General features: G+C 37.4%; 2 protein-coding genes across 2 annotated transcripts; one reads left to right on the forward strand and one right to left on the reverse strand.

Annotated features, from left to right (window-relative positions):
- The first annotated feature begins 10,874 nt into the window (after positions 1–10,874).
- On the forward strand, positions 10,875–12,874 carry LOC147546388 (high-affinity nitrate transporter 2.1-like). Its single transcript, XM_086634975.1, has 2 exons — positions 10,875–11,678; positions 11,806–12,874. The coding sequence occupies exons 1-2, from the start codon at positions 10,878–10,880 to the stop codon at positions 12,586–12,588; spliced, it is 1,584 nt and encodes a 527-aa protein (XP_086491101.1). The 5' UTR covers positions 10,875–10,877; the 3' UTR covers positions 12,589–12,874.
- A 2,157-nt stretch (positions 12,875–15,031) lies between these two features.
- Positions 15,032–19,660, reverse strand: LOC147546389 (cell division control protein 48 homolog E). The gene is made up of 9 exons (XM_086674007.1): positions 19,557–19,660; positions 19,297–19,462; positions 18,583–18,811; positions 17,437–18,203; positions 17,128–17,349; positions 16,926–16,997; positions 16,551–16,832; positions 16,100–16,459; positions 15,032–15,570 (listed from the first exon to the last, which is right to left on the reverse strand). Exons 1-9 carry the CDS (start codon positions 19,583–19,585, stop codon positions 15,271–15,273), a joined length of 2,427 nt encoding a protein of 808 aa, XP_086530133.1. The 5' UTR covers positions 19,586–19,660; the 3' UTR covers positions 15,032–15,270.
- Positions 19,661–20,163: the final 503 nt, after the last annotated feature.

Genomic DNA, 20,163 nt, shown 5'->3' on the forward strand with positions numbered 1-20,163 from the left:
TTTTGTCTCATTTTAACTATGTTTGACCCGAAAATAGGGGTCGACCTCAGTCCAAAAGCTAATGTGTCCAACTCCCATTGATTCGGGCATGGCACCCGGATCAATGGGAGCCCGTCACATCAGCTTTTGGGCTAAAGGTTGGCTCCATTTACAAACCAAACAACAGTTTTTTTTTTTTCAAATATAATACACCAACAAGCAAAACTAAATATTCTACCCCCTCAAAAGTTGGATATCATGAATGATAATCACCCAATTAGTATTTAACTAGTATTGTTGAGAAGATGATATTGAATTTTCAAAATGAAATGACATTCTTTAATTTGAGGAAGTTACAAACAAAACTCACAATATAAGACTCCAAACCAGGAAGAATATTGGTTGTACCTGTAAATCGTTGGTATGTGCTCGTGTCTATATTTCGAATTGGGTACGCTAAGCTTACCTACAAATGGGTGGATTATGTCAAGACAAAGTTAGCTAGTGAGCTTTATATTGGGTGCCGAGGCGGGAGCTGGAGAATTTATCACTCCAATTCATCTTCTCTTAATGGCTTCGAGTTTTAATTTTGAGCTTTATAAGTATTTAAAGTTGTAACCTTTTCACAAACAGGCGGAAATTAATTTGGGCGGTCTATAAAATGATTAGTGGAAGGTTCCTCTAGCCCGACCAAGAAACAAGACCTACTGAAGGCCGATGCTGGTGTGATCGATCTTCATTCCTCCTGCTCTTTCTCTCTATACATAACCACTAAAATGATTATTCGAAGGTCCCTTCCTCTTATTACTCGACTACTAAACCAAACTTATTTCTATCTCATCTAAAAAAATCAAACTTATTTCTCAACTTCCCTACCTACCAATCTTTACTTTAACATCCGTCTTATTTGACCCAAAAAATAGGACCCACCGCTGGCCCGATGTAGATGTGGGCGGTCTTTATCGGACGGGTATTTTTCTCTATATACATTAATGGATGTAATCTGAATTCTGAATTCTTTTACAAATCAAAATTTATCCCAAAAACAAAAAAGGTATTCACATTACTCTTTTTTTTTTCTTAAAGCTGTAAGTTAAATTGGATTGGAAAATTATATTAAATTGTTGTTACGCACGACTAGGGGTGGGATTTTGGTCCGGGAACCCGGAATCCGCCCACGACCGCCCGAGTCCCGAAGCGTCCGTGACCATCCGTTGCCCGAATTGGTCCGTACCCGCCCGACAGAAAAAGCTTAAGCGGACGGACGCGGGCATAGGTCCTTACCCGGTGGTCCGACCGAATCCACCCGCTTATATTGTCGGCCCGACCGAATCCGTCCATACACGTTCATTTATCCTACCCGTTATACCCGCCCGCTTATATGATTGATTTTAAGCCTTTAGATTTGTAGGGTTAGCTACAACCGTTAGATTTCAAGTGTAAAAATATATAACCTTAGAAATTACTTTTCTTAATCTTATCTTCACCTCTCTACTTCTCTAGTCTCTCTCTCCTCCAAAATCTCAATATCTCATCGGTAACCCTTGAACCCACAATACGCCGTAGAACCCACAATGCACCGATCGGAATCCATGTAAAGAAGAATAGAATTGATCGTAATCCATGAGAAATCTCAATGATTATCTCTTAATTTTGGATTCATGTAATTTTTGGAATTGTAAAGTGGGAGTTTTGAACGTTGTATTTAGTTACTAAACAGTTTTAATTTCGGATAATTTTTTTTTATTTGTTCATTAGTAACCGGTGCCCGACCAACCGATACCCGGTTTGCCCGACTATCAAAACGGTCACGGACAGGCACTTTGTTAGAGAAAAATCCGAAATGCCCGCCCGTTTTGTCCGGATGTCCGAATGGAAACTTAAGACTTATGCCCGTTCCGCCCGGACCGGTTGACTTAGTGTCCGTTTCCCGCCCGTCCGAACCGTTCATTGTATATAAGTCGTGCGCTTAGTCAAGTGGTGATATTCGATGGCCTTCTCTGAAGAGGCAAAATGTTAATCGCCTTATATATAATTATCAAAATTGTTTTGGTTGCTCCTTAACAAATTTATACAAATTCATTGAAAATATCGGCAAAGATAAAATTAGGGTTATTTCCCTAATGGCCCCCAACTTTGTGACCAGCTTCCTGCCTAGCCCCCTACTTTACGAGAAATGCCCACATGGCCCCCTCCCGTTATAACACCGTTACTCTCTCTCTTCCATTTCTTTTCTCTCTCCTCCAACATGTTTTCTCTCTCCTCCAACATGTTTTCTCTCTCTGTCACCTCGTTAAAACCTGCCAACTCATCATCTTCTCCGGGAAGGTCGCCGGCCGACCAATTTTCCGGCCGGCGACCTTTAAACCTAAAAAAAAAAAAATCCATCTCTCCTCTCTCTTTCTCTCAAAAAAAAAATTTTAAAATTTTTTTGAGAGAGAGGAGAGATGAAAAAAAAAATTTATTTTTAGGTTTAAAGGTCGCCGGCCGGAAAATTGGTCGGCCGGCGACCTTCCCGGAGAAGATGATGAGTTGGCAGGTTTTAACGAGGTGGCAGAGAGAGAAAACATGTTGGAGGAGAGAGAAAAGAAATGGAAGAGAGAGAGTAACGGTGTTATAACGGGAGGGGGCCATATGGGCATTTCTCGTAAAGTAGGGGCTAGGCAAGAAGCTGGTCACAAAGTTGGGGGCCATTAGGGAAATAACCCATAAAATTATAGGGTTATTTCCCTAATGGCCCCCTACTTTGTGACCAGCTTCCCGCCTGGCCTCCTAAATTAGCAAAAATACCCATATGGCCCCCTTTTTCCGTTATCTTTAACTGTCCGTTACTCTCTCTCATCTATCTCATTTTCTCTCTCTGCCAAGTCACCTATCACGGCCACATCATCATCTTCTCCGGCATTGGTCGCCGGCCGGCGACCTTCAAATATTAAAAAAAAAAAAAAAAAAAAAAATTATTTTCTCTCTCCTCTTTCTCTCTCTAGATTTTTTTTTTCCTCACCCTCTCTCTCTAAAACTCCGGCGAAGAGGTTTCCCTTCGCCGGAGCTAGGTCTGTTCGTTGAACAGACCTAGCAAGGTCTGTTCAACGAACATACCTAGCAAGGTCTGTTCAACGAACATACCTAGATCTGTTCACGAACAGACCCTTCAAGGTCTGTTCGTGAGCAGAACATTAAGGGTTGTTCTGCTCACGAACAGACCTTGCAAGGTCTGTTCGTGAACAGATCTAAGGTCTGTCCTTGCTAGGTCTGTTCAACGAACAGACCTAGCTCCGGCGAAGGGGTTTCCCTTCGCCGGAGTTTTAGAGAGAGAGAGGGTGAGGAAAAAAAAATCTAGAGAGAAAGAGGAGAGAGAAAATAAAAAAAAAAAAAATTTAATATTTGAAGGTCGCCGGCCGGAAATTTGGTCGGCCGGCGACCAATGCCGGAAAAGATGATGTGGCCGTGATAGGTGACTTGGCAGAGTGAGAAAATGAGATGGAGGAGAGAGAGTAACGGACAGTTAAAGATAACGGAAAAAGGGGGCCATATGAGTATTTTTGCTAATTTAGGGGGCCAGGCGGGAAGTTGGTCACAAAGTAGGGGGCCATTAGGGAAATAACCCAAAATTATATTCACACTTCCATAAGTCATAAGATAAAAACTTATGGGGACCATGAAACAAAAGTTTATAAATGTTAGTATAGTGTAAGCAAATACACTTATTGAGATAAATATATTACGTCATGAACTTTGTTTGTTCTCGTACAAGTGTAAGTGCCCGTATGTCGTATGACTAACAACGCTATCAGATACAAGTATAAGTAACTACATCGACACCCATAGTTTAAAAAACTATTAATTTGGGGCACGTAATTAAAGAACATTGAAACATGATTGTCAACCACTATGATGGACCAATTTTTCCTTTTCTTAATTACATTCTCAATAAATAAATTACATTTTGGTGCTTAATCGGAAAAAGAAAAAGAATATTTGAGAGGGAGATGAAAAAGTGTTGACATTAAAAGATACCTAATCACTACGACCCCGCCTACTTATTTCTTAATTTACATCATCAATCGATCAAATAATAAATAAAGAGGTTGGTTTTTGTTATAGTTTACAAAGGAAGAGACAAAAGACCCCATTTTCAAGTTTGACATCCTTTATGCATGATTAACTAAACAATTAATTAAAAAATCCTAATTGATTTTTAATAAATATTGTAATAACGTTTTGATTTAATCTAATGATATTTATTTCAACAAAAAAAAAAAAAAAATCCTAATTGATCCTTTAATTGAAGCTAAGACCTTATTGTTTTTAGTATTTTGAAAAATTAGCAAATATTTGAAGTATTAATTAATATAACAACAAGTTATACATTTTGTCTTTTATATAGTACTAATTAGCAAAATCTCTACAAACATGCCAAAGGGTATAATAGAATGAAATCTGTTCTTAGCTTTCTAATTCTAGTTTGTATTTTAATTTCTTTAAAATAATAAGAAAAGATGATGTTTCATTTGACTTTTAAAAAATAATTGAAAAAGGATGATATTTTCATTATTTTAAGCATATTCATATATAGGGGTGGGAATTCTACCCGAAAGCCCGATACCCGTCACGTTTACCCGCATCCAACAATGTCCATGGACGCCTGCGCCCGAAGATGGGTACTACCCGCCCAACCCGATGATTTTTCGTGGGCGGGCTCGGGTGAAAAGCTCTGCCCGCCACCCCGCCCATACTCGAGCCCGATATGCTCACCCGATGGGTGCCTATAGATGCCAATCACTTTGAGTGTCGATTATACTTCACTATAAAGGCCAAAGTAGATTTAAGGTTTCTCCCAAGATATATAAACTACACATTGAAGCAACCCTAATAGTTTACCACATTGAATCTGAAAAATTCGGTAGCATAGAGAGAGAAAAAGAATCTACGTTGTCTCTATAGCCGTTTCTCTCTTATTTACTAGACCTTGTGCCAACCTTCTTCTCTATTAAATAAGTTATTGGGATCATCTTCCATCTCTATAGTGGTCAAATTTTAAGATTATTTTGATGTGAAGGAAGAACAAAGAAGAACTAATGGAACATACAAAGACAAGAAAAAAAGTGGAAGGCAACCAAGTCTCATGTTTGCATATATAGATCTATATCAGTTGTTGATTTCTTATGTTACGGAATCTGAGTATTTCTTTCAATCTTAATTTATAAGTTTTGTAAAGATTTGGTATCAATTTGTTTAGATAAGCTTATTTGAACAATATCAAATTTCTAGAGTTTCCTGATCTGGTAAAAATATATCAGATAAAGAAACCCGATGCCCGATTTGCCCGAAGCCCGACTTGTCCGATGCTTTAGTGGGCTTGGGCGGGCTTTGTTCATAGGAGATTTCAGAAAAGCCCGCCCGAGAACTCGAGTGGGCAGAGGAGAAACTTACCCGACCCGCCCGAGCCCGACCCGGAATTACCTGCGGGTGCCCATACCCGCCCGATTCCCACCCCTATTCATATAAGAGGATTATTAGGTATTTGATCATTGAAATGTACGGATTGAAGGAGACCGGATGTAGTTGTACTTCTAGGTTCACTCGGAGGACCAACGTCTTAACCATCCACTAATTAGGTTTTAAGTTATGAATTTTATCTTAAGAAGTTTTTAAAGTATTAGCACTTAACCAAATTTTTAATGGAAGTAAAACTCCCGAAAATAGCTTAATCAAAGTCTAATCCATCTCTATTTTTCGTAATTATTTATTTGTTTTTTGTGCAAGCTTGATTCTAGAGTAAGTTCACCGAAATTTAAACACATTTTTTCTAACTAAACATTAAGCCGAAAAGATTATCTGATTTTTTTGTCAAACAGACGATTAATTGATAAATGGAGAAGATTGAATAAAAGAAAATGAAAATATATGTTAAGTTCAATTCATGTTGTCGTGCATATCACCAAATGATATCCCTATACGTGTAGTTTTATATTTTTCCCTCGATAAGTAAACTTATTTTAAAAAATCAATTTTAGACAATACAGATTGATATGTTAGGTTATCAAAGAATGTTATTCTTAATTCAGGGCAAGGATAAAAACTATCATTTTAAGCAAATTAAGTTGCTAATCATGATGAGGCTTTTCGGATAAGTTCTTTGTGATCAATATTAGTTTATCAACTAATCTTAATTAAATGAAGAGAGAAGGCTACCACTTTCTCATAATTCAAATAGAATATTGTACTTGGAGCAATAATCCCATTCTGAATTAAATGAAGAGAGATCAAAAATTTTATTTCTCCTTTCATTTTGGTCCCTCCTCCAGCCCTCAGTTGATGTGGCGACATATCATTGGAGTGTATTTTCTCGCAATTCTCTCTCTAATTGATCCACACTCAAGTAATATGTTGCCACATCGGCGAAGGACTGGGGGAGGGACCAAAATGGAGGGATGAATAGACCTTTTCGTTATTTATAATTATATTCCTACATATTAGACTTATGTCATATTAGACTTATGTCATATCTCTCACCTAAATAAACTCTTAAAACCTCTCATCAAAAAAAAAATAAACTCTTAAAACCTCTCATCAAAAAAAAAATAAACTCTTAAAACAAGCCAAAAACTAAAATGATAGGGTGTGTGGGATGTATATACACATATATTGGTTTTGACCTTATTAAAAAAATAGTAGATGGGGGACAGAAGTTGGAGAAGAAATGGGCAAATATTAATTAGGGTTTTCGGCTTGGAAACTTTGAAATTGGTTTGAAGTTTGAAAGGGATAAGAAGAACAATAGGTTTCTTATTCATCATCAAGTTGCTCTTGTTTGAGTTGAAACTTGGAAAAAACAAAACCAAAATGTTCATAGAATTGGTTTGACAGATACATTTATCAAGTTATCATAGAAAAATTAATTATTAAGTTGGTCATTTTTCAATAGTCAAAGACAAATTTAAAGGATTTATATCCAAATTTAAACTCTCAAATCCACTTGACACATGTTAGCGTTGCAACAAAAAAACTTGACACATTTAGTATAATTGATTTGTCAAGAGACTCAATTATACTTTCATAAAAAAAAAAAGACTCAATTATAGAAGGTAGGACATAGAAGTCATAAATAGAACTTTGACCTAATTATGAACACTATTGTTTGTTGTGTTCTATAATGAAGAGCTCACAAAGAGAGAGAGAGGTCTAATTGCAATACCTAAGTTTGTGATACTATCCACTTAGAATGTAATTTATCGTCGATACTTTGTTGAAATAATGTAGCTACAAAACGATCGACTTTTAGCTAGATTCCTCTGCTTCGTAAAATGTGAATTATATAAATGGACTTAGCTTTGAAATTGTGGATCACAGGATTAATCCTAGATAGCTTCTCCTTAATTTTGTGTCAATTGTCCTATGAATAGAATCCAATACTATTAATTTTCATAGTCAACTGCTTAATTAATATGTTAATTTGTTTGGAGGTGTTTAACAACAGTATCCAACTCTTCATTTGCATCACATTCCTATTACAAGACCAAGTGTTGTATTTTCTAGGGCCATAATTAATGAATGATGCCTATTTTGTCTATCCCTTTGAAAGATTTAGGATTTATGTTTACATCAACAAGAAGTCATCATGCAACTTAAAGTTGCAAGAGGAACCAATTTAGTTGGTAATACTTGTACCCACTTTTCCTTCAAAGCAGAAGAGAGATTTAGGAAAATTCAAATCAACAACCAGAACTTCCTCGCTATTTGAGCTGACAAAACTAGAAAAATTGACGAATCAATCTAGAGCGTTATTTCGGGTTTTGCTCCCAAAACTACATGAAATTATAGTAGCTAAATCATTTTTCTTCATAAAGGGTATGTGTGTTCCCTAAAACGTTTCAACTCCATATTCTGAAAGCATAAAAGAATTTTTTTCTTTTCGAGAAGACAAAGTAGATTTGTCGGGAAAATAAATTACAAACAAGGGTCGAAGTTAAATAAAAAACCCCTTAAGTTTGCAAATTATATATCATATATAACTATGGGGCAAGAAGACAATGTACTTATTTCTTATATATAGCAAATATATGATATTTTTTTCTAGGTGATATCATTAACCCCACCTTGCATAGTTAACTTATGTTAGAGAATTTTTTTCGTTAAAAGAACTAATGTTAGAGAGTTGATTAATTATACATTAGATTATCAGACTACATATATCTTTTTTTTTTTGCGAATTATATATATATACACACCATATATATTATGTTCAAATTGGCAGTTGAGATGTATATACATACCATATAACAATATCATCTTTTTTTTTTTGCATTGAATAATATCATATTTTACCTTCCTCACTGGCACTGGATGGAGTTTCATTCCATGATCTTTTAATTAGATGAAGAAATATATTTCATATATAGAGTACTAGTTGATGTTTTTATGAGTTCTTTGCTATAAGAATTTTTGTAATAGGTAGGTGGTTAGGTGCAGTTTGTGCACCACTGATCAATATATTATCACTTTCACAAAGAAAAAAGGGAACAAAAATTGCATGATGTGTTTGTATGAAAGAATGATGAATCTACGGATTTATGATTCTACAAAGTTATGAGTTTAAATGGTTTTCTTGATTTGTTTGGTAACTAATAAGAATCGTATGGCCAACACTTGGTCGCTCAAGTAGTTGATAGTGTTGACATAAACTCCAAAATTTTAGAAGTTTCGGACTCAATTACACTTTTAGGCCTAGATCGTAATTGATTTCTAAAAAAAATCCTATGATTTATAGTTATTTGTTTTTAAAATGCTTCTACAATAACAATTGAAAATTTGTTTTTTGGAAAATTGCTTTTCAAAATCGTCAGTTTTTTCGTTTAAAAATTGTTTTTGTCTCAAAAATGCAGTTTATTTTCTGAAATATGTTATTTCATAAACTCTTTTTTTGAAAACCGGTTCTCCTATTCTTTTTGTTTTGGATAACCGTTTTTTCCTGAAAACAAATTGATTTCTTTTTCTTCAAAAAGAAATTGCTTTTGGGGAAAAAGACGTTTCTTAAACAATCAATTTTCGGAAAAAATAGTTTCTAAAAAAAAAGTGAAAAAAAAAACGGTTTCTTCAGAAACCTAGTTTCGGAAAGAACTGCTTTTTGAGAAGAAAAAATAGTTTTTGAAAAAAAGATTTTTGAAGGAAAAAGTGGTTTCTAAGAAAAATTCGGTTTCTTAAAAAAGGTTTATGAGAAAAGCAATTTCTGATTTTTTTTTTTTTTGAAAAAATGGTTTCAAAAAACACGACTTTTGAAAAAAAAAATCATATATTTAAAACAATTATGTTGTAGAAAAAAAAATGTTTTTTTAAAGAAATAAGTTTTGATTCGATTTAAGTTTGAATTTTGGATTTATTAATCCAACCCCTTAAGGAGTACGGTGGGATTTTGGTCCAATATAAATTTTAGACTTGAAAATCTTAAGAAAACTTGATTCCTACCAAATCTCATTTTTAATAGGAATCCTGCATCCAAGAGTACCATCAATATATAAAGTGGACACTGGTTCTAGTTCATGTTGGCCTTTGGAACGACAATAATCACATTTATACCTACGGTAAAATCTGCATTGTGTTGTGTCGATAGTAGATTTAAGGTATAAGGTTTCCAACAACAAAACGTACAAGTCGGCATTCCAAAGCTTTTCAACGCGGATATGAGTACAGTAGTACACCGTCGTGTAACGCCCTACCCTACCATCTTTAAGTTTGTCAAAAGGTAATGTCTGTGAGAATAGTTTCACATGAGGAAAAAGTAATCGAGTAACCACGAGTATAATGTATAGGTCCTATCAGCTCATCGCCAATTGGTTTTCAGTTTGGTGACCACAAAGCTAACATGGTATCAGAACTATGCCCCTCAGTTGATAAGTTTAAAATTCACACGTTTTCTATGTCACCTGAAGAATATAATGTTTAGGTCATCTATTAATTTTGAATTAGATAACCACAAACTTAATAATATCATCTTTCACATCTCTATATCTTTTGTCCCATTATCCACGTAGAACAGCCACTAAGACAGGCCGCGGCCCTAGAGGGGTGAACTGGATCTCTAAGGGTTAATATGGACATTTGGATCTTTTTTTGATGAAAGATGGACGGTTGGATCTTAAGGTTTAACTACAACAAATGCTGGGGAGGACTTGAACAACATTCAAAGTGTATATTAACTTGGAGTGTGTGTGTATAATATATAGACAGTTGGTTCTTCAAGATTTTAATTTATCACTAACCAAGCTACTAATTACATACTTAATTTTTCTTTTCTTGGATCAACTAGCTAATTGCATAACATAATTAACATTCTTGATTCTTCACTAGTTTAGATAATAGTATCATGAAAAGTCTTAAGAGGGCACTCTAAATATCTTCCTCACCTTGTAAATTTACATTTTAAAAATCTTATGAGGTCAACTAACTTGCTGATGCAATAAAACTACTAAGAGAGAACGAGAGAGGCGATGACAACGAATACAATGTGGTGTATATTACCAAGATACAACTACTAAGGGTCGATTTGAATCTTCGTTGTTCGAAGTAATAACAAGTAATCTTTAGGAGGTATGATGAGTCTCTTACCTTTAAGAGGTAAAGATGCGGCGTCTAGAATTCATTCATTCGTTCATTCATTCATTAATTCTCGCTGTTTAATTATATTTAATTCTTAACCCAAACCCTAATTGCATTTTTAGAATCTATTCTTGGGCTCCACATATATTATTAAGTCAATGGTTTCTTGTAGTATAAATACACAAACCAATATCCCATCTCCTTAGGAACACCAAAAGGCAGTTTCTCTTTTATCATTATATTCCTCATCTTGCTCTCTGTTTAGTCTAGAACTAGTACTTTTTTGTTTGAGGATAGAAGAAATGGCAGGTACCCCAGGAAGCTCCATGCATGGAGTAACTGGCAAAGAACAATCTTTTGCTTTTTCAGTTGCATCTCCTATGGTTCCTACCGATACAACGGCTAAATTCGACTTGCCGGTTGACTCTGAACACAAGGCTAAAGTCTTCAAACTCTTCTCTTTGGCAAACCCACACATGAGAACTTTCCATCTCTCTTGGATCTCTTTCTTTACCACTTTCGTCTCAACATTTGCTGCTGCCCCACTTGTTCCAATTATTCGCGATAATCTTAACCTGAAGAAGGGCGATGTCGGTAATGCTGGTATAGCTTCCGTCTCTGGGAGTATATTCTCTAGGCTTGCCATGGGAGCTGTTTGTGATTTGTTAGGGCCAAGATATGGGTGTGCTTTTCTCATGATGCTTTCTGCACCAACTGTGTTTTCTATGTCCTTAGTTTCGACTCCAGGAGGTTATGTGGCTGTTAGGTTCATGATTGGTTTCTCTCTTGCTACGTTTGTTTCATGTCAGTACTGGATGAGTACCATGTTTAATAGTAAGATTATAGGGTTGGTGAATGGAACTGCGGCCGGATGGGGAAATATGGGTGGTGGAGCAACTCAACTCATAATGCCTTTGCTCTTCGAACTGATCCGTAAAGCTGGTGCCACCCCATTCACCGCTTGGCGTATTGCCTTCTTTATTCCTGGGTGTATGCATATCATTACAGGGATTATGGTCTTGACTTTAGGGCAAGATCTGCCTGATGGAAACCTTGGTGCCCTAAAAAAGGCAGGTGATGTTGCCAAGGACAAGTTCTCCAAGGTTAGTAAACCTAGTTCATGCCTCAATTGGCATGGATTTTCATAAGCTAGAAATAAGTGCTAGTACAAATTAATATGCTTATATATATATGAATCAAAATCATCTTATATTTCTCTTGTTTATTTAGGTGCTATGGTATGCTGTCACAAACTATAGGACATGGATCTTCGTCCTTCTTTACGGCTACTCTATGGGTGTCGAACTATCCACCGACAATGTCATCGCCGAGTACTTCTTTGACAGGTTTGATCTTAAACTACATACGGCCGGTATCATAGCTGCTGTATTTGGTATGGCAAATATCATTGCTCGTCCTTTCGGTGGTTACATGTCCGATTTGGGAGCACGTAGATTCGGCATGAGAGCTAGACTATGGAACCTTTGGGTCCTACAAACATTGGGAGGACTATTTTGCATTTGGCTCGGCCGTTCTAATTCTCTTCCAATATCTATCGTGGCTATGATTCTTTTCTCCGTATGTGCTCAAGCAGCTTGTGGTGCTACATTTGGTGTCATACCCTTTATTTCTCGACGATCTTTAGGTATAATTTCGGGTCTAACAGGAGCTGGTGGTAATTTCGGTTCGGGTCTAACCCAATTCTTGTTTTTCACAAGCTCAAAATACTCAACTGCAACAGGAATAACATATATGGGGATAATGATAATTGCTTGTACCTTACCAGTAACCCTAGTTCATTTCCCACAGTGGGGAAGCATGTTTTTACCTCCATCAAAAGATGTAGTAAAAGGTAATGAAGAATATTACTATGGATCTGAATGGACTGAACAAGAGAAGTCAGATGGGTTGCATGTCAATAGTATCAAGTTCGCCGAGAACAGTCGGTCGGAGCGAGGGAAGCGTGTCTCCTCAGCTGCAACACCACCTAATGCTACTCCAATAAACGTCTAACCGAATATAAAAAAGATCCAATTATACGCGGTTTAACTACGTTAAACGAGTATATGTTAGTTTTTTGTTGTACTTTGATTATATGTTTTTGGGGTGATATATATGAAAATAATTTGAATTGTGTGCTCCTGATAAAAATCAAAATGATGCATCAAATGTTGAGAAAATGTGAGAGGAGGTAAAGGGTTTGTATTTTGTGATTTATTAGTCTCTTTTTTTATGTTATAATAATTGTCTCTCTTTGTACTTAACTCTTAATCAATCTCAATGAATCTATATTGATTAATTAGAATCTTATAATTAATTTGGATGAAAAGATTCCTGAGATCTTTTATTGAATATTATTATAATTAGGTTATATGGGTCTTAATGTTTCTAGTCATGGTGTTAACTTGAACAATTTTACATCAATAATTGTATTTGGACTAAATTAGTTAATGGAATATTCTAATGTTTTGGGATCTACAAATTAGGGATTATAAATTGATGTGAACAAGTTGACTTACATTTTTTGAGAGAATATGATTCAAGGAGTAAGAGAGGAGTAAAGGGGATAGATGAATATCATTAGGTGTTTCTAGGGTAGGTTTATTAAAGTAGATGAAAGGTAACATAATTAGTTTTATATTTTTCTTGGAGGTGTTTTTAATTATGAAAGTTTACATCAAGTTACAAGGTTCGTTTTCTTTACTGTTAGCCTGCCTCAAATCTTTGACCTTTAGGGTAGAAGAATAAATTTTTACGGGCGATTACAAGTCTAATTGGTTAATTGTTAGTTCTGTTTAGTTGTTAGTTGTGGTTAGATGTTTCCAAACAACAAAGAAATGAACTAATACCTATTGAAGGGTTGTGAATCAATCTCACTGTCAATGTGGGGGAGAAGTTTTGTGGTATTTATAAAAGATTAAGTACCATTTCCCAATGACCTGTTTAAGACCCATTTGAAATGATGAGACGTTAAATACCGAATCTAACTAACTGTATCACTAGCATCCCATAAGACTGGTCTAACTGATATAAACAATGAAGAATTGTTGGTACTAGTTGCTTATTATTTCCTTTTTTTCTTTGTTTTAAGATAAAATTAAGAAAGCAAGCAAAACATTAAGACAAAGGCCCAATAAGACAAGTTTACCACCTAGTAAAGGGCAAGTAATGGCTGAGGGTATATACCCTATCCTATGAGCTAAAAGAGATTGAATTGGCTTTGTTAGTGAGAGCTAGCTATAAGGCTAATTTGACTGATCCATATTCCTACTGTTTTTTTATTTGGAACATTCAACTTCATTGATAGCCCGAGGAATTAAGACTACACCTGAAATTAAATACAGACTAAGTAGACACTTTCACGAAATAGACTGTGAAAGAGTGAAAAAACTAACCGGACTAAGACCGAGTGGGCCAAGTTATGGGCCTCGGTATTAGCTTCCCGCGGGCAGCATAGTAGTGCCCTTCAACGTGAGTTAGCTAGGGACATTAAGGACTAGAACATAATGATAAATTGAATCCCATTTGTGCTTTACTAACTCCAAAGTCAAAAGCAATCCGGGGCGCTGACAAATTTTCCCTGCAGGTACAATGTTAAGTAAAAGCGCAAGGGAGATTTTTTATGGTACTTGGCCAAGCACTTCATCTCACTAGATCTGGACCAGACAAGTACCCTGGTCAGGATATTGGCCGGGCATCTCTCTCACTAGTTCTGAATTGATGAAGTACTCCAGCAAGGACATTCGCCGGGCATACTGTAGAGTAATTCGGGTAGTGGACCCTTCAGGTCTAGAGCAATGTCTAAAAGAATCCCTGTAAAACTAAGTCAAGGGCTTATTGAACTTAGCAGCTCACTGTTGTACTGTCACGTACTATCCTCATTGTGGCACACGGGTACCAGGCTACCAACCGGTGTCATTCCAACTGCTGCCCGCCAGACTGGCCTTGGGTCGCCTGCCACAATTGAGGATAGTACGAGACTAGAGGCGGAGTACGGCACACATATCATTCGTCGAGAGAAACCAAATATTATCGGATTCGGATATGCCTATATCCAATCCGATAAGCTACCGTTTACATCCCTATTCGAGAGATGGATCCAATACGATCAGACCGAGTATCTGGCCTCTCTTTCGTCAAGCCGATATTGGCCATCGGGGTATTTTCCAACGCATAAAATACAGAGTCTACAGTGTCTAGGACTAGGGATATTTAGGTATAACTGGTTTTCATATTTATGAAAATTACAGCACCTATGATCCCCACAGAATAAGAATTAAGCATTAGATTCAAACAGAGAAAAACACGATCATATTACCAACACATTTTACAAGTTAAGTCGCTAAGAGTTAAAGGCAGCTGATGATAAGCGGAAACCATGATATATGGCCTATAGGATCGTCAATCAGAGAATAATAAAGCTAAAAACGGGATGCAGAATAAATTGTCTAGGAAATTGTGCATAAGCAACCATGACATAAGTTGATTAAACTAGTAGGGTACCAAGGGCCCTTAGACAGACAGCATCCAAAAGTAAATATCCCCCAACCACTATTATCTGATGCATAAATCCCATCTCAAAGTCACCTCTCGTTTAGGCATTTACCCTCTCAAGTCACGGGGGTAGCAACAAATTCACAAAAAGTCTGAAACATTGATAAATAAAGAACGCTAGCGATATGCCCAGTTGAAGAACTAACTGTACAAGTCGTCTTCATCAGCAGCACCACCAGCTGAAGCTGCAAATGGATCGGCAACAGATGTTGTCCCTGTTGTTCCTGCATCGGCAAATCGGAACTCTGATCCGAAACCTCTCGACTGCTGCAATGTCTGAGCAAAAGCCTGGTACTTGCGGATGTCAGCATCGCTGACACTCCTTCGGGCATACTTCATTGACTCCTCGAAATGAGCAGCCTTTATCTCAGCCACTTCGTCATCAACATCCTCTTCCATGGCCTCTGGATTTTCACTTCTTCTCCTCTCCCTTTCAATGTCCTGTCATCAATAAGACTCACTCTGTCAGTTTATACTCCATGAACATACTGAACTCAGTTCAATTGTAAACTATAGGCCACGTATGGGGAGATTAGTACTTGCACTCATTCTTCACATCACAAATCATGAAAGCTCACATTTCGACCAGGAACGACACAAGTAGAAAAGGAAAGAAGAAAAAAGAAAAAGAAGCAGGAAGTAACTGGGTGGTATCAGGGAAACCAGCCAACTGGTTCCAATTCCTTTAATAACCCATGAAGGAAGACATCTGGCATAATGTTGACATATTGATGAAAGCAATATCTCAAATGGTGGAACTATTAGCAGGAACTAATAATGAACTCCCATTGGTGTCTGACATGTTGACATAATTAGAATCTGTAATACTGAAACTTATATAACAAGTAAAATCAAACCTTGTTCTCAGCCAAAGAATGGCAGCCCACTGGAGGACAAGTGAGTAACAAAGCAAGAGCACAGAATCTAAAGCTACCTTAATTATAATTAATTCAAGTGAGAAGGCACTTACTTTCTCAATATTTTCCCTGATGGCATACTTGCAGGCACGCTGGCATATCTCTGTAATATCAGCTCCACTGAAACCTTGGGTGTACTTGGCAAGGGCTACCAAATCAACATCCTTTGAGATGGGGGATTTCCTTAGGGCAGCCTTGAAGATTGAAAGGCGAGAGCCCTCATCGGGCAGTGGGATATAGATCAACTGATCAAGACGACCTGGCCTCAAGAGTGCAGGATCAATGATATCAGGCCTGTTTGTAGCACCAATGATGAAGACAGTCTTCTTAGCTGACATTCCATCCATTTCAGTCAAGAGTTGGTTGAGTACCCTATCGGCGGCACCACCTGCATCCCCTGAACTGCTTCCTCTCTGGAAAGCAACCAAAAGAAACAAAAAGATGACAAACGGCATAGAGCAGAGAACCTACAAGAACGCAAAGAAGAGATAACATCGTACAAACCTGAGTAGCAATGGAATCAAGTTCATCAAAGAAGAGGACACATGGTGCTGATCCCCTGGCTTTGTCGAAGATTTCTCGCACATTAGCCTCACTCTCTCCAAACCACATAGTTAGCAGCTCAGGACCCTTGATACTAATGAAGTTTGCTTGGCATTCATTAGCGATTGCCTTAGCCAGTAGGGTTTTACCACATCCAGGTGGACCATAAAACAGGACTCCTTTTGATGGAGACATACCAAATTTCTCAAACTTCTCTGGATGTTCCACTGGATATTGAACAGTCTACAACCAAAATAAATGTGTTGAAACTTCAGTATACAACTTCACAAGGAGAAGCAGCAGCAAAATATAATTCAGTGACAAGTCCAGCATTACCTCCTGAAGCTCTCTTTTGACATTTTCAAGACCACCAATGTCCTGCCAGCTGACATTAGGCACTTCCACAACCTGCAGATTAAATTTAAATTGATGAGAAAAAAATGCTAAGTGAAACTATTTTGAGCAACATTATATCTGAAGACTCTGAACAATGAAAAAATATTTGCCCCTCAAGGTGCACAATAGCAATTCCACTCACTGTTTCACGCAGAGCTGATGGGTTGCTCGTTCCTAGAGCTGTCTTGAAGTGCTCATCGGTAACAGCCATCGAGTTCAAAATCTCAGCATCTATAGTGTCATCTTCCAAGTCAATGACATCCATCTTTTCCCTGATACACTGCAGTGCAGCTTCAGTACACAAGGCCGCAAGATCGGCACCCACATAACCATGAGTATCCTTTGAAATCCTTTCCAAATCAACCTGTATAGGAAATTGTTAACCATGAGTATCCTTCGAAGACATAATTCAGGGTAAAAATAAATCACAAAGACCGGATTAGTAACTTACATCCTCTGAAAGCTTCATGTTCTTAGTATGGATGCGAAGAACTTCAAGTCGACCAATTTCATCAGGAACACCAATGTCAATTTCTCGGTCAAACCTACCAAACCTCCTCAATGCAGGATCAATGCTGTTTGGTCTGTTTGTTGCTCCCATGACAATAACATGGGCTCGAGATTTTAGGCCATCCATAAGTGTCAGGAGCTGAGAAACAATTCTACGCTCAACTTCACCATTGGTCTTCTCCCTTTTCGGAGCAATAGAGTCAATCTCATCAATAAAGATGATAGATGGAGCATTCTTCTCAGCTTCCTCAAATGCCTTCCTGAGATTGCTTTCACTTTCACCAGCTAACTTGGACATAATCTCTGGCCCATTAATACAAAAGAAGAAAGCACCGGTTTCATTGGCAACAGCACGGGCTATCAAGGTCTTTCCTGACCCAGGTGGTCCATACAATAAAATTCCTTTTGGTGGCTTCACACCAATTGATTTGAAGAGCTGTGGATGTCTAAGTGGCAATTCCACCAACTCACGGATCTGAGCCATCTGCTTTCGGACACCACCAACATCATCATAACCCACTTCATCCAATCTATCCTCGTCCTCCCTTCTAACGGGCTCACCCTCGCAAAAGATTTCAGTATCTGGTGCAACCACACAGTATTCCGCTGGATCAGTCTCAATAACTTTAAACTCTACACTCCTCATTCCACCTCTAACAAGGAATAGGTCTCCTTTCCTTAGTGGACGATACGCTTCCAAGAAGTAAGCTGCAAACAATCAAGAGAACGAAAACATTATCATAGTTAGACATATGTATCACAGATGGAAGCTCTAAAGTCCAAACATACCATCAAAATGCATCAAGCTAGTAAAAAACAGAAACGCGTAAGTAACAATCAAAACCAAGTGTCCAGTGAAAGCAATAGTTGATGATGATGCACGAATGACAACCAAACTAATCAAATTGTAAACTAATAACTGCATCTCATTCTTCTGGACTAGTAATGCCATGGATAGAAAATAGCAAGTCAATGGATCAAAGACTTTTGTATAATTCAACCACAAAAAGAGACAAGCAAGTATTTCAACGAAGAGCAGAGACCATGGCAACTATGAACGGAATTTAAAGGAAATGTCACAACTTACGTTTCACATATGCGTCGAACAGATTTCCAGTAACTCCTTCAACAGTGTCATCAACAGGTAGTATGTGGACGCGCTTCCCATATTTGACATCAGGACATTGGTGCACAGAAACAACATCACCAAGCCTAACCCTTAGATTTGACCGAACTACTTTGTTCATCCTGATCTTTGGCTCGTCACATGTGTCATCAGCGAGGGCAATGCAGATAGTGTCCTTCCTTTTCTTGCCCTAATTACAAGAAGAACAAGGAAAACCAATTTAGTTCTTATTCATGGAACTCAAACAATGTTTAGAATAATAAAAGCCTTGCTAGGACCTTACTTTAAACATCATCATAACCCAGTTCATATTAGACAATGAGACTCTAAATTATCATCAAACCTCAAGTTCAGATAACCTAGTTAATAACACACAATAGCATAAGTCAAGCAATATGAGATACAATTCCTGCAAAACCTTACTCGGTAAACTCAATTACTATGAAGACTTTTCACCATCCACAAAAAATCTACATCCTGAACTCAATCGAGTAAAAGGCTATGACATTAAAGGAACTAATAAAAAAAAAAAAACCTAATTTCAACCTCAATCAAACATAGGTTAACATCCATGTCGGAAACCCTAACAATTCAAACCCTAAAAAAGAAAACACCATCTGAGATCTAAACAAAACAAACAAAAACAGTAAGAGAGTAAAGAAAAAGAAGGGATACCTTGATGAGGATGGTATCACCACGGAAGAGCTGTAACTTTTCCATTGTCTCAGGGTGCATCGCCACAACCGAGTTATCATCATTGATCGCTTCATCAACAACCAAACGATTCGCAGCTTTCTTACGTTCCAATATAGCAGTACTGAAATCCCTCTTCGTTCCCTTCCTGTAATACAAAACAACAATCAAAATCCCTAAAATTCCCAAAAGAAACTCACACAAGAACTAATCAAAATCAACGAAAGATCGAACAATCTTACGGATCAGATGATTCAGCTTGGTTACTCATCTTCGATGAGAGAGACAGTAAGACCGATTAGAAACCCTTGGTAATCTTGTAGAGAGAGAGAGGGAGATGGTTCGTTCGACGGAGTAGAGAGAGAGAGAGAAAAAAGATAGTATTTTAGATCTGCGGTTCTTGATCTGTATTTATAATTTTAAAATACCAAACCCCATCCTTATTTCTTGTTGCCAAAGATATCTACCAATTTTAATTTTCTCTTTTTCTTCTCTCCTTTTAAAACTAGGTTTCCTAATTTACACCAGTTTTGGAAATTAGGTTATTCTGGAACCGTTGATTGTTTAATATAGGACACGCTGTGCACATCCGTGAATACCAATTCTACATAGTAATTACTTCTCGAAGCTTCCATACGAACTGAATAGCACCATACATTGAGATTGTTGACGTAATTACGTGGCAACTTCTTATTTGTTAAATTGTTCCTTTATGTTGTCCGTCCACCAACGACTGCAAGCCACGCGACTAGGCCAGCATCTTTATGTCCGGACGCCATGTACACTCTTCACTTATTTCTTTACTGGCGGGGGTGTAGGCGTACCTTACACTAGGGGTGTGAATGGGAC

This window comes from Eschscholzia californica, unplaced genomic scaffold (assembly GCF_041429995.1).
Source record: "Eschscholzia californica isolate CP2 unplaced genomic scaffold, dmEscCali1.0.p SCAF_4, whole genome shotgun sequence".
Taxonomy (NCBI): domain Eukaryota; kingdom Viridiplantae; phylum Streptophyta; class Magnoliopsida; order Ranunculales; family Papaveraceae; genus Eschscholzia; species Eschscholzia californica.

Bases quoted from the DNA above. Each gene is read 5' to 3' on its own strand.
- LOC147546389 (XM_086674007.1), bottom strand. From the start codon at position 19,585: ATGAGTAACCAAGCTGAATCATCTGATCC. The intron at 17,350-17,436 runs GTAAGTTACTAA...TTTCCTATACAG, and splicing joins ACATGAAGCTTTCAGAGGAT to GTTGATTTGGAAAGGATTTC. The intron at 16,460-16,550 runs GTTTGTACGATG...GTTGCTTTCCAG, and splicing joins TTGATTCCATTGCTACTCAG to AGAGGAAGCAGTTCAGGGGA.
- LOC147546388 (XM_086634975.1), top strand. From the start codon at position 10,878: ATGGCAGGTACCCCAGGAAGCTCCATGCATGGAGTAACTGGCAAAGAA. The intron at 11,679-11,805 runs GTTAGTAAACCT...TTGTTTATTTAG, and splicing joins CCAAGGACAAGTTCTCCAAG to GTGCTATGGTATGCTGTCAC.